Source organism: Mytilus californianus, unplaced genomic scaffold, assembly GCF_021869535.1.
Source record: "Mytilus californianus isolate M0D057914Y unplaced genomic scaffold, xbMytCali1.0.p SCAF_6, whole genome shotgun sequence".
NCBI classification, from domain to species: domain Eukaryota; kingdom Metazoa; phylum Mollusca; class Bivalvia; order Mytilida; family Mytilidae; genus Mytilus; species Mytilus californianus.
Window position 1 is genome coordinate 1,070,931 of NW_026262712.1, and position 12,502 is coordinate 1,083,432.

General features: G+C 33.5%; 1 protein-coding gene across 1 annotated transcript in view; it reads left to right on the plus strand.

Moving 5' to 3' along the window:
• Nucleotides 1–12,502, plus strand: part of LOC127705234 (uncharacterized) — a 210,047-nt gene that overhangs the window by 47,945 nt on the left and 149,600 nt on the right. Inside the window, exon 4 of the mRNA XM_052209559.1 lies at nt 10,742–10,963. Coding sequence (XP_052065519.1) covers nt 10,742–10,963 — 222 coding nt within the window. The remainder of the gene's footprint in view (nt 1–10,741; nt 10,964–12,502) is intronic.

The following is a 12,502-nucleotide window of genomic DNA, read 5'->3' on the forward strand; positions in this document are numbered from 1 at the left end:
TAAAAAATAATAAAGTTAGTGTTACACATGGGTCACACATTTTGCTTTTAGTTTTGTCAAGAGATACTTTCTAATGAAGTAACCACATATTTTATAGGTATTATAAATAAACACTGTACACTATTGATCTGAAGCTGAACAATAAAATTGTAACATTAAAAAAAAATTAGTGTCCACAACGTTTTCAAGCTTCTTTAAAGACCTCTAAAAAATTAAAATTATTGAGGCCGAAAAAAAAAAATCTGTGTTTCCGGTAACCCGACCGACCCTGTTTTTTTTAGCCCCGACCCTAATTTTTTTATTGGATCTTCAAAAAAAAAAAAAAAAATGGTATCAACCGACCCTGTTTTTGACACAGGCTTATGTTAATCGACATAATTATTTATCTAACTGCACAGAAAGCCAGTAAAACATTTTATTTATGTCAAAAGGTATTCCAAAAAGGTTAAAATCCAAGAAATTTGCAAAGCAGGTGCTTCAAAAACATTGCAAATGGCCGCACTTCCGGTATTTGAAACTAATAACGGACACGGACTTGGAAAAACCATGATAATTTTCCGGATTTCGTTTACAATGTCAAAAAAAAAAAAAAAAAAAAAAAAAAAAAAATCCGACCTACCGACCCTATTTAACAAAATGATGTTACCGGAAACACAGATTTTTTTTTTAGGCCTGATGAAGTTTTCAAATAAAAAGGTTTTCCTTTTAATATCCAATGTGAAGTGACAACATAAGTTTGAATGCTTTTTATCTTATTCAAAACAAATTATCTATAACAATTTTATCAGAGTATGAACAAATTTCTGAAAAAGGAAAACTTGGACAAAACTTTTTTTTCCAACGTTTTCAAGCTTCCTTAAAGACTTTAAAAACTGATGAATTATTAATAAAGCTTTCAAATAAAAAGGTTTCCCTTTTAATATTATATTTTTAGAGACAAAATAAGTTTAAATGGTTCTTGTTTTATTGAAAACAAATTATTTATAGCAATCTAATCAAAGTATGAACAAATTTCTGAAAAGGAAAACACAGACAAAAATCATTTTTTTTCCAAAATATAAGGATTATTACCAATTTTTTTAGGTAATAATTATACATTCTTATTCTTGCAGTTATCGAAAAACCTTAATGCCGTATATAATTGATGATATCTTTAAAAATGTAAACATAAAAATATAAAGTCTGAAGCAATTGGAAAATAAATGTAGTGTTCGCAATGTTTTAAAGACCTCTAAAAACTGTTAGATTATTAGTTAAGCTTTCAAATAAAAAAGTTTTCTTTTGAACATCATATGTGTGACAAAATGAGTTTAAATTGTTCTTGTTTTATTAAAAGCAAATTATTTATAGCAAACTTATCAAAGTATGATCAAATTTCTAAAAAAGGAGAAAGAACCCAGCCAAAATTTTTTTTTTTTTCCAAAATGTAAGGAGTATCATCAATTTTTTTAGATAATAATTATACATTCTAATTCTTGAAATTAATGAAAACCCAAAAAACCTTAATTTTTGGTGTTATCTTTCATATTTTAAACATAACTTGTTCTGAGCAATGGAAAAGAACATGTGTGTGCTTCCATAATTTTATTCAGTACAGGAAAACCAGAAGAGGTTACACAAAGAACTTCTAGAATTTCCTTCTAGAGACATACCTCGTTCAGAAAAAAGACCAGATTAAAGGCATACGAGTTGATTTTTCATTCAATTTGTTACAACCCTGTGTAAAATATTGTGAAACAGCCGATTCGAAGTCAATCTGTCAAACAAAATAATATAAATTATGTCATCAAACAATTCAAATATAACACTGCTCCTTTTTTAAGTTCTTTTAAATATCATGTTTATATTTATAATATCAAAAACACAATTTTTCGCTCAGATTTATCTTTTTAATGTGAGGATCAAAATTGTTTAAAAAAGTTTTTCTTCACTACCACAGTATACAATGTAATCATAAGTAATCTAATGTAATCAATTACATTTGAATTTAAGTAATTGTAATGTAATCGATTACATCAAATTAGCAATGTAATTGTAATTTAATCGATTACATTTTAAAGTAATCAATCCCATCCCTGATCAAGAGGGGTTCATCAGTAGAACTTGTGCTACAATAGAATATAACTTTGCATTACAATAAAATACAATATGAAAAACAGAAAATGTAGACAATACATGCTTCAAAATTGTGAACATTGATATGCTGCTGTTGGCTCTGAATTAAGAGAAAAAATCTGAACATCCAAAAGCCAGAAATGGATTTAAACATTATAATCAATGCAAAGAAAACTGAACAAAAAGCTGAAATGCAATATGATATCATACATTATTTCTGTGATTACAAGTTTGTGAATTTTTTTCTTAAATTTGAATTCGAAAGTACTACAAATAACCGTTAAGTTAAACAACTGGAAAGAGTCCTTTAATTAAATTACTGATTGAATAATGAATGATTAGTTAAGGTGATCTGCAAATGAGTCTGAATATGTTTTCTTTAAATAATAAAGTGTTATATTGTGTCATAAAATCTACTGAATCAACTTCAGATTTAATTCAAATTCAATTTTAACATGTTTAACTGCTCTAAAATGCAAAGGCCATTGAAATACAAAAGAATTTGTTATTGAGATTTTTTAAGAATGGACAAAAATGAGAGATTCATTATTGTGATTTCAGAAAAAAAAGTTCATAGTATCAGATATCAGAATGCGAGTTCTTGTTATTGCGATTATCATCAAATCACATTTTTTGCATTAATAAAAACCTCACGATAATTTCTGAATTTACAGTATTTAGTTTGTAAAACTCTGCGCTCTACGTTTCCTATGCATAAATGTGGTTGAAATACTGACAATTTTACTGACTTTTATAAAAAAAATCTTTTATGACATAACTATAGATTATTACCATCTCAGAAAAAGTTGCATACAGATATATATGTATCACATATCAGAATGCTAGTTTCTATTATTGCAATACTTAATAACGTTATTATTCAAATTAATAAAAAAAAATAAAATTCATTTTTGATAGCTCAAAATATTTATCTGGAATCAGTACATATGAAATACAAATCCCCGTTTGAATGGTTTTACACTAGTAATATTTTGGGGCCCTTTATAGCTTACTGTTCGGTGTGAGTCAAGGCTCCGTGTTGAAGACCGTACTGTGACCTATAATGGTTTACTTTTATAAATTTTGACTTGGATGGAGAGTTGTCTCATTGGCACTCATACCACATCTTCTTATATCTATATATACTTAAAATTAGCCTAAGGAACTTTTTAAAATGTAGTGTTTACACAAAACAGTCATGACAGTTGACAATTACAAACAGTGACACCATTTATACAACCAAATGTTGTTATTGATATATATATGAACTGAAATCTTAAAATGACAACATGCAAATCATTGCAGAGTTTATTTTTTCAAATTATTGAATGTTTGTTAGTCATCTACTTCAAATAATTAACTCGTGCTTAAATAAGAAGATGTGGACACACCACTTATAGGCCAAACTGCCCCATTTACTCCCACCTATTAAAATTAATGCCTAGGGTGGGAATTGAACCCATGTACAGCTATTCTATTGTTCTTTATGTACATATAGTATATAAAAATGCAGCTGTAGTGTAAACATGGTAAATCTACATCATTATACATGTATAGCCTCATTCTTTTTATAGGGACCTAGCTATAGTCTGGCTCAAGGTTTGCTGTCCATCAAAAAATTGCGATTATTTTTTTATTTGTGCAAACATTTGTTTCAAACAGCGATTTTCTTAAAAGAAAATAAAATTATAACACGTCCTACGTACCTCGTGTCATCCGGAAACTGTCTAAATGTGTGTACGTAGCATTTTAAATTTCTATATGGGAAATTAACATTGCAATGGTCGCGTATGTTTTTCCCGATGTTTTGTTTGGGAGAATATATTTACGTCATCAAAGTTCATGCAACGTTACGCATAGTAATCAAAGGGAAATAACTCCTATGAAAAAGCTGACTTTGACATGCAACCAGCTATAAACTCACGGGAAGGGGGGGTGTGGCGGAGGGGGTCTCAACATGGGATATTGGGTACAGTTGTGCAGCTGGGATTTAAAAAACACCCCCCATTCATATATTGAATAATTGTGAAATCCCTACCTATATATACATATATTTCACAGCAAAATCATAACCCATTCATATATTTATCAGCTCATTATATATCACAATTGGTCAATTACTACCTATTGATATATTTCCTCGGTAAAATTGCACCCCATTGATATATTTGACGTATCAAAAAAGGGACCCATTCCAGCGGCACATATGTATATACCTTCATATAGGAAGAGACCCCCCCATGTATAAACTACGTGTTGTGGCAAATAAAATAAAAATAAACGTCAGATGTATGTAAAGGAATTTTGTAAATAAACAAGTGTGCCATTGGGGTTCTGTTACCCTACCCTTTTCATTTAATTTAGATTTTAAAAAACGTATACCTTTTCATACATTCTGTAGGTAAAAATGTTACCTTTTCCCATATTGTTTGCGTTTCATGTGGTGTGTACTGTAACAGTGTAATACAGGTACTTAAGTTTAAAAAGAGAGAAAATTGGTTGAAAAAAAAACACAGCTGGGAACACCAAGAAAGATGACAAAAAAAGAAGTTATGGGAACTTTATTGACCTTATTTCTGATAGTTTTCCCGACCGATTCAAATATTTCCAACCTTGAAAATGTGACCTATTCCAGCGGCACGTTCTATCACCTTGTATATATGAAGTGCTTGGATTAACTTGCACTTTTCATTAGTTCATAATTGCAAATCCGCCACACTGTTTTTAGCTCACCTGACCCGAAGGGTCAAGTGAGCTTTTCTCATCACTTGGCGTCCGTCGTCCGTCGTCGTCGTCCGTCGTCGTTAGCTTTTTGCAAAAATCTTCTCCTCTGAAACCACTGGGCCAAATTTAACCAAACTTGGCCACAATCATCATTAGGGTATCTAGTTTCAAAAATGTGTCCGATGACCCCGCACACCAACCAAGATGGCCGCCATGGCTAAAAATAGAACATAGGGGTAAAATGTAGATTTTGGCTTATATCTCTGAAACCAAAGCATTTAGAGTAAATCTGACATAAAACTGATTATCAGGTCAAGATCTATCTGCCCTGAAATTTTCAGACAAATATGACAACCTGTTGTTGGGTTGCTGTCCCTGAATTGGTAATTTTAAGGAAATTTTGCAGTTTTTGGTGATTATCTTGAATATTATTATAGATAGGGATATATAAACTGTAAACAGCAGTAATGTTCAGCAAAGTAAGATCTACAAATAAGTTGTCATGACCAAAATTGTCAGTCGACCCCTTTAGGAGTTATTGCCCTTAATAGTCAATTTTTAACAATTTTTCGTAAAATTTTGTAATCTTTTACAAAAATCTTCTTCTCTGAAACTACTGATACAAATTTAACCATACTTGCATGGCCATAATCATTATTAGGGTATGTAGTTTAAAAAATTTGTCCTATGACCCCCGCCTTCCAACCATCATGGCCAACTTAGTTAAAAATAGAACATAGGGGTAAAATGCAGTTTTTGGTTTATATCTCTGAAACTAAAGCATTTAGAGCAAATCTGACATTTGGCAAAAATTGTTCATCAGATTTAGATTTATCTGCCCTGAAATTTTCAGACAAATCTGACGACCCGTTGCTGCCCCTGAGTTAGTAATTAAGTCTCCCAAACAAAGTTTGGGAAGACTTATTGGTTTTGCTCAGTTCTTATTATTGTTATTATTCTTCTTCTTCTTCTTCTTCCTCTTCCGCCGCTTTTAAATTTGAACTTGTCCGCCTCCGTTCTCCAAAACCGCTTGTCAGATTAACTTAGGGTTTCACAATATGCTAGACTAACATGTCTAGTGGTGCAATCAAGGTTTTGTTTGTGCATTGGGGTTTATAAAGGGGTACTTTGAGGGGCAAAAAGAAAGGAGGGTTTTACTATAGAACCCTATGGGATTTTATTTGTTTAAATTTTCAAATGATTATAAATTGAAAACCGTTTGTGATAGACACAATCTTTTTAATTGAAAATGTTGTAAATGATAAAGCACATTAAATGAAATACAGGGTTAGTCCCCAGGGGTCACCCCCACCCCCTGCCATTTAAGAAAGTTCTAATATCTTTTAAATGGTTGAGATCCCCACCCCTAAACCATATATATTCTGGTTTGTCATGCTAAGATGGTTTGAATGATATACAGGGTTAGTCCCCAGGGGTCATCCTGACCCCCTGCCATTTGAGAAAGTTCTAATATCTTGTAAATGGTCGATATCCCCACCCCTAAACCATATATATTCTGGTTTGTCATGCTAAGATGGTTTGAATGATATACAGGGTTAGTCCCCAGGGGTCATCCCGACCCCCTGCCATTTGAGAAAGTTCTAATATCTTGTAAACGGTCCAGATCCCCACCCCTAAACCATATATATTCTGGTTTGTCATGAAAAAGCACATCAAATGAAATACAGGGTTAGTCCCCAGGGGTCACCCCCACCCCCTGCCATTTAAGAAAGTTCTAATATCTTTTAAGTGGTCAAGATCCCCACCCCTAAACCATATATAATCTGGTTTGTCATGCGAAGATGGTTTTAATGATATACAGGGTTAGTCCCCAGGGGTCACCCCCACCCCCTGCTATTTAAGAAAGTTCTAATATCTTGTAAGTGGTTAAAATCCCCACCCCTTAACCATATATATTCTGGTTGTCATACCAAGATGGTTTGAATGATATACAGGGTTAGTCCCCAGGGGTCATCCTGACCCCCTGCCATTTGAGAAAGTTCTAATATCTTGTAAATGGTCGAGATCCCCACCCCTAAACCATATATATTCCTGTTCATCATGTCTCAAACATTTGAATGACGTATACGGTCAGTCCCCAGGGGTTTCCCCCACCCCCAATGTTCTAATATCTTGAAAATGGTCGAGATCCCCACCCCTTAACCATATATATTCCTCTTCGTCGTGTCTCGAACATTTGAATGATGTATAGGGTCAGTCCCCAGGGGTTCCCCCCACCCCCAATGTTCTAGTATCTTGTAAATGGTCAAGATCCCCACCCCTAAACCATATATATTCTGGTTTGTCATGCCAAGATGATTTGAATGATATACAGGGTTAGTCCCCAGGCATCACTAATGCATATACTTTACTGGACCAAACCAATTTTTACTGGACTTTGTCCAATGTCAGGCGACACTGGGAATTTCGAATTATGGGAGCTTCGTTTGGGAGACTTCGTAACAGCATCCTGTTACAATCATTTCTTGTTTTACAAAAATTTTGCAGTTTTTTGTTATTATCTTAGATATCATTATAATATCTAATATCTAATACTATTAATTATGATTTTAACCTTATTTTACATGATTTCCAAAGCATCAGTAAATAAGGTGAGCAACACAGGCTCTTGAGAGCCTCTAGTTTATGTATGTCTAAAAGATTAATTCCGTAAAAGTAATGTACAATAGAACTTTGTTTACCCTCCTCCTGCAGGATTATTAAAAAAATTACAGATTTTTTTTTTAACATGGGGGAGGGGGGGGTATTTTTTCTTCCGCTACTAGGCATATTTTTTTCCTTTACGAATCCATAGGAGAAATGCGATGCCAATAGGATATATTTTGTTGAATAAAACGGTAGTTTTTATCCGATAGATTTTTTTGTTATTTTAATCGGATATAATAATTATTTTGATAAATACAAATAATTTATTGAAGTTTCGTATGCATCTATATCAAGATAAAAAAAAATACCGCACAGCAGTTTTGTCTGGTGAAGCGCACAATGTCAGTGTGAATTGCAAAACATGCTCTCTACCTGAAAATGCAAGTCATCCTATGAATAACATTAAATATGGTTTGCTGGCTGCTAAAACTGTGTATAATTTGTAAATTCAAACCGAAAATGGCCAAACTATATGTTATGCAACCTTATCACCAATGAATGGGATGGAGTTCTTTTTTTGCCTGTTTATGTACATTTATGATTTTGGTTTTTAATCATTCCAATTCCGTTACATCCAAGCATTAATTGCTGCGGAATAATACAGAATATATGATAAATCAATCAAATATACATGTAGTACGTTACTTTTGTCTCTCAAATTGGTTCAACATAATAAAATGTGAAATGTTAGGTCTTGTGTGTATACTTACCTATAAGGATCGCTTAGGCTTTATAGCTCAAAACAGTATGCCTAAGCACTTGGTGATTTTTTCTTCTTGAATAAATGAGGATAAATTCAGAAGTATGGAGTGAATTCGATACACTTTACATTTAATTTGTTAAATAATGAAATGTATGTTTAAAATATTTACACACTGAGTCTAAATTCGGCTTTGACGCCGGGAACACTGTCGTTAACAGTAAAAGACGAAAATATACACATGCAGGTCCTTATAAAAAAAGATGTGGTATGATTACCAATGTTCATTATAATATCATAATTAATACCCCCACTAAATAATGCATCTATAGTTGGTACTGGACGTTAAACAACCAACTATTAATTCATCCATCTTATCCTTTTAGGTTTGTGATTATTTATTTTATTCTCATATAATCTCCTTGATCAACTACATGCAAAAAACTGCAGATTTACGCTATAGTTAGGAGGCCGAAATTATTGCACACATAAAGAAAAACACAAAAAGACAACAACAAAAAACCAACACTTTACATATTCCATGCATTCAAAACGCTTTTCTAGATTAACTTTAACCAGGAATCTCAAAGATAGATATTTTAAAGCCAAAGAGCGTATAAAAAGGATAGGAGTGAAGAGCTATATGACCAATAAAGGAACTACACATTCGCCACATTCCTTATGTGCCTGACCAAAGTCCGGAGCATGTAGTTCAGTGGTTGTCATTACTTGAAGTCTATTACATTTGTTTTCTTTTGTAAATTGCTTTGTTATTATAATTATGCCATAAGTTTTCTCAATTGAATTGTTTCATATTTTTCATGTCGGGGCGGGGCCTTTTATAACCGACTTTACGGTTGCAGTATTTTTCATTATTGAAGGTCGTGCAGTTGCCTATATATAACCGCTTACATCTTCTTAATTTGAACTTTCTTGAACAGTTGTGTCATTGGCAATCATACCACATCGCCTTATTTTTTGGTGCATTGTTCGAAAGATAAACATATGCGAATTTCGGTGAAGAGATTTGGAATATCTTCGTTACATTAGACTTTGCATTTGTGTAAGAATTCTTTATTAATAATTCATTTTTGTCGAGCCTTCGACTTTTCTCGAAAAAGCGAGACATAGCGATCCTACAGTCCGTCGTCGGCCAATTGTCAATTTTAAAAAGAAGGGGGGTACATGTGCTCGTTTTTAATTAAATGTTAAAAGTAATTGGAAAACATGCATCATATATAGATTAGACCGTTGGTTTTACACTAGTCAATTTTGGGGACCTTTATAGCTTGCTGCTCGGTGTGAGCCAAGTCTCCGTGTTGAAGACCGTACTTTGATCTATAATGGTTTACTTTTATAAATTGTGACTTGGATGGAGAGTTGTCTCAGTCATTGGCACTCATACCACATCTTCTTATATCTTTTACATCCCAACTTTGTCTAAATTACAGTGTCTATTTCATAATAACTGAAAAGATCCCGTTTTAAGTTGGCAAAATGTTATTCCACGTTGAGGCTGTAACAAAAAAATCCGAGATTCTCGTCCCCATCTGATATTTGGCTAATTTCTTTCTTTTTGTATTAGTTTTCACCCCCAAAAAATGATGAAACATTAAATGGAAATCCGAAAAAAATCAACGTGTAGCTATAGGGCATTGTTTTTGAAATTTTTAGATAGTTGAATAGTTTTTAATGTATCACTTATCACATAAATGATCATATGTTGTGATTTTTTAAGACGGAGTATAAAGATGTATGCTTCAGGTAAATGCATGCATTTCAATTAATTCTGGGTATGTTTTTTAGTAGACTGTTTTTATTTTTTATCGCCTTGCATGGTGAATGGGACATTTCCTCCGGCTTATTTTTTTCCGACCTGCAGCCTGAAAATATTCTCCACGATGTCAACTGACAAATCTCAAGTAATAGCAAAGTAAAGATAATTGATTTTTAGTCCCTTACCAACGAAGTCGAAGGGGACTTTAGGTTTGCACTCCGTCCGTCTGTCTGTCCGTCTGTCTGTCTGTCCATCTGTCAGTCGGGCAAAGCAGCTTTCCACACTTTTTTTCTTCGTTCTTGAAGATATTGATTTGATATTTGGTATATAGTTTTATCATGACAATTAAGTTATAGATCAAGTTCAAATTTGGTTCCGGTCTGATGATTTAATCCAGAGTTATGGACCATAATTCTGGACCATATCTAATGTTAGAGTACTATGTTAAACCATATTTCTGTACATTGCCCCTTTACATACGTTTTTTCTTGTCTCTTCTCTAACTTAAGTTTTCCTCAACCAAATGTTATGAAGCTTATACACAATGCTTATTACCACAAAACTCAGATCAATTACGAATTTGTGTAGCGTGACTTTTACTGTTTTTGAGTTATGTCCCTTTAAACTAACGTTATATTTAAGCGGGGGTATCATTTGTGTCACATGGACACATTTCCCATTTATTTTATCCTCGTTTCCCCCTGATACCATTGGAATTCATATAACTGAAGAAAAGATTATTCATGTTATTTTTACAGAATACACTATGTTAAATCGTTTAACGGGTAAAGAAACCTACGAATCGTATGACATGCGCTGTATGGTGACTGGCCAGTTCGCCGTGGGAAAATCAAGTCTGGTGAAGCTATTAGTGGGGGACGTCATTCCCGAAGGAAGACATCCTACAGATGGTATCTCTCTTCTTGAAGGTCGCTGTGGTCTTGATGTCAAGACAAGAAAATGGATTCTTATAAATCCAGGTAAGAGTTGAAATACACAAAATGTTTGTTAATGCCCTGTCGCATCGGAGGGGGAAGTAAGTGTTACCCTTGTCCGTCTGTACGTCCGTCCAAGCATTATGTGAAGTTCGGACATACATCCCAAAATTAGTTTCTGTACTCTTACATTAGTTTGCCTCAACCAAATTTTTTGAAACTGATATACCATGCCCATTACCACAAAACAAAGAACAATTTTGAATTTTGGTGGCGTCCCTTTTAACGTTCTTGAGTTATGTCCCTTTATAACATTATATGCAAACAGGTATCATGTGTGTCCCATGGACACATTCTCAATCTATTTTAAAAGATTGAAGGTGGCTCGGCCCTTTAACATTGCACAGTTTTTAACGCATGTTTCTTAAGACGAGCTCCTTGGAAACGATCGCTTTGAGGGGTCTTCTAAAAATATAGTTTTGACAACCTTGGAACGCGGACATGTCTGAAAAGCACCCTTTCCCGATGTCAACAAGCGATGCAAAACTTTCTATAAAAAAGGAAATACGGTCAGAAATATAGAGTATATCCCTACTGAAAATGTAAAGTGGGATTTCACTGAAAATACCAGTGGAGTTCCATCAGAGTTCCATTGGAATACCACTGTATTACCACTGGGAAATTTGGTCGGGATTTTCATTGGACATTCATTGTTTTCCATTGGGATATCAGTGGAATATCCAGTGGGATTCCGGTGAATACTCGAGTGGAATAGTGGAAATTCCATTGGAATACCAGTGAAAACTTCGTTGGAATACCATTGTTTTCATTGGACATTTATTGTCCCGGAAATCCCGGAAATTGAGTTATCCAATCAAATCAGCGGTTATATAAAATTTAAAGTCTGGTAAAAAAAATGGCAGCCTCCATGAATGTAAACATGTGTGTTGAAAAACAACATTATAGACTACAGTTTCACGAATTTTCTGCTCAAATTATGCCAAAACACTGACATTTAGCGCACAATTGATTGGAGCGGATTATATGTGAAATGTTTCTATAGATTAACTTATATGACCCTAGTTCCAGTGCCGAGTTCAGGACATGAAAATGATGAAAAATTCATCACACCGACAAAGTTAAGATACCGAAACAGTTTATAGAACAATGTGGAAAACGAAAGCCGTTCACTTTATTTTTCTCAAAACAACAGTAGACCAGTAACAGTTAATGAACATGATGAAGTCAAAGGAGAAATAATTATATTATTGTATACATGTAGACTGTAGTGCAGGGCAGTTGCCAGTACGGTCACTTGAAGAAAAAAACGGAGTTATCCTAACAATTCGTACAGACTGAAGATAATTTCTGCAACAGATCTGTTTAAAAACGGCCCTTTTAAGAGCCATGCACATTTTTCAAAAAGAATCTTAATTGTTTTTGTTTGTTAAATCAAACAGAATCTTATTCTCAACCCAATTTGATATAAAATATTCATTTATTTATTTATATTATTGCACATTTAATTTTATTTCTTAATAGTTAAAATGTATCCTTTCAATGTGTCATACTCATATGCTTACA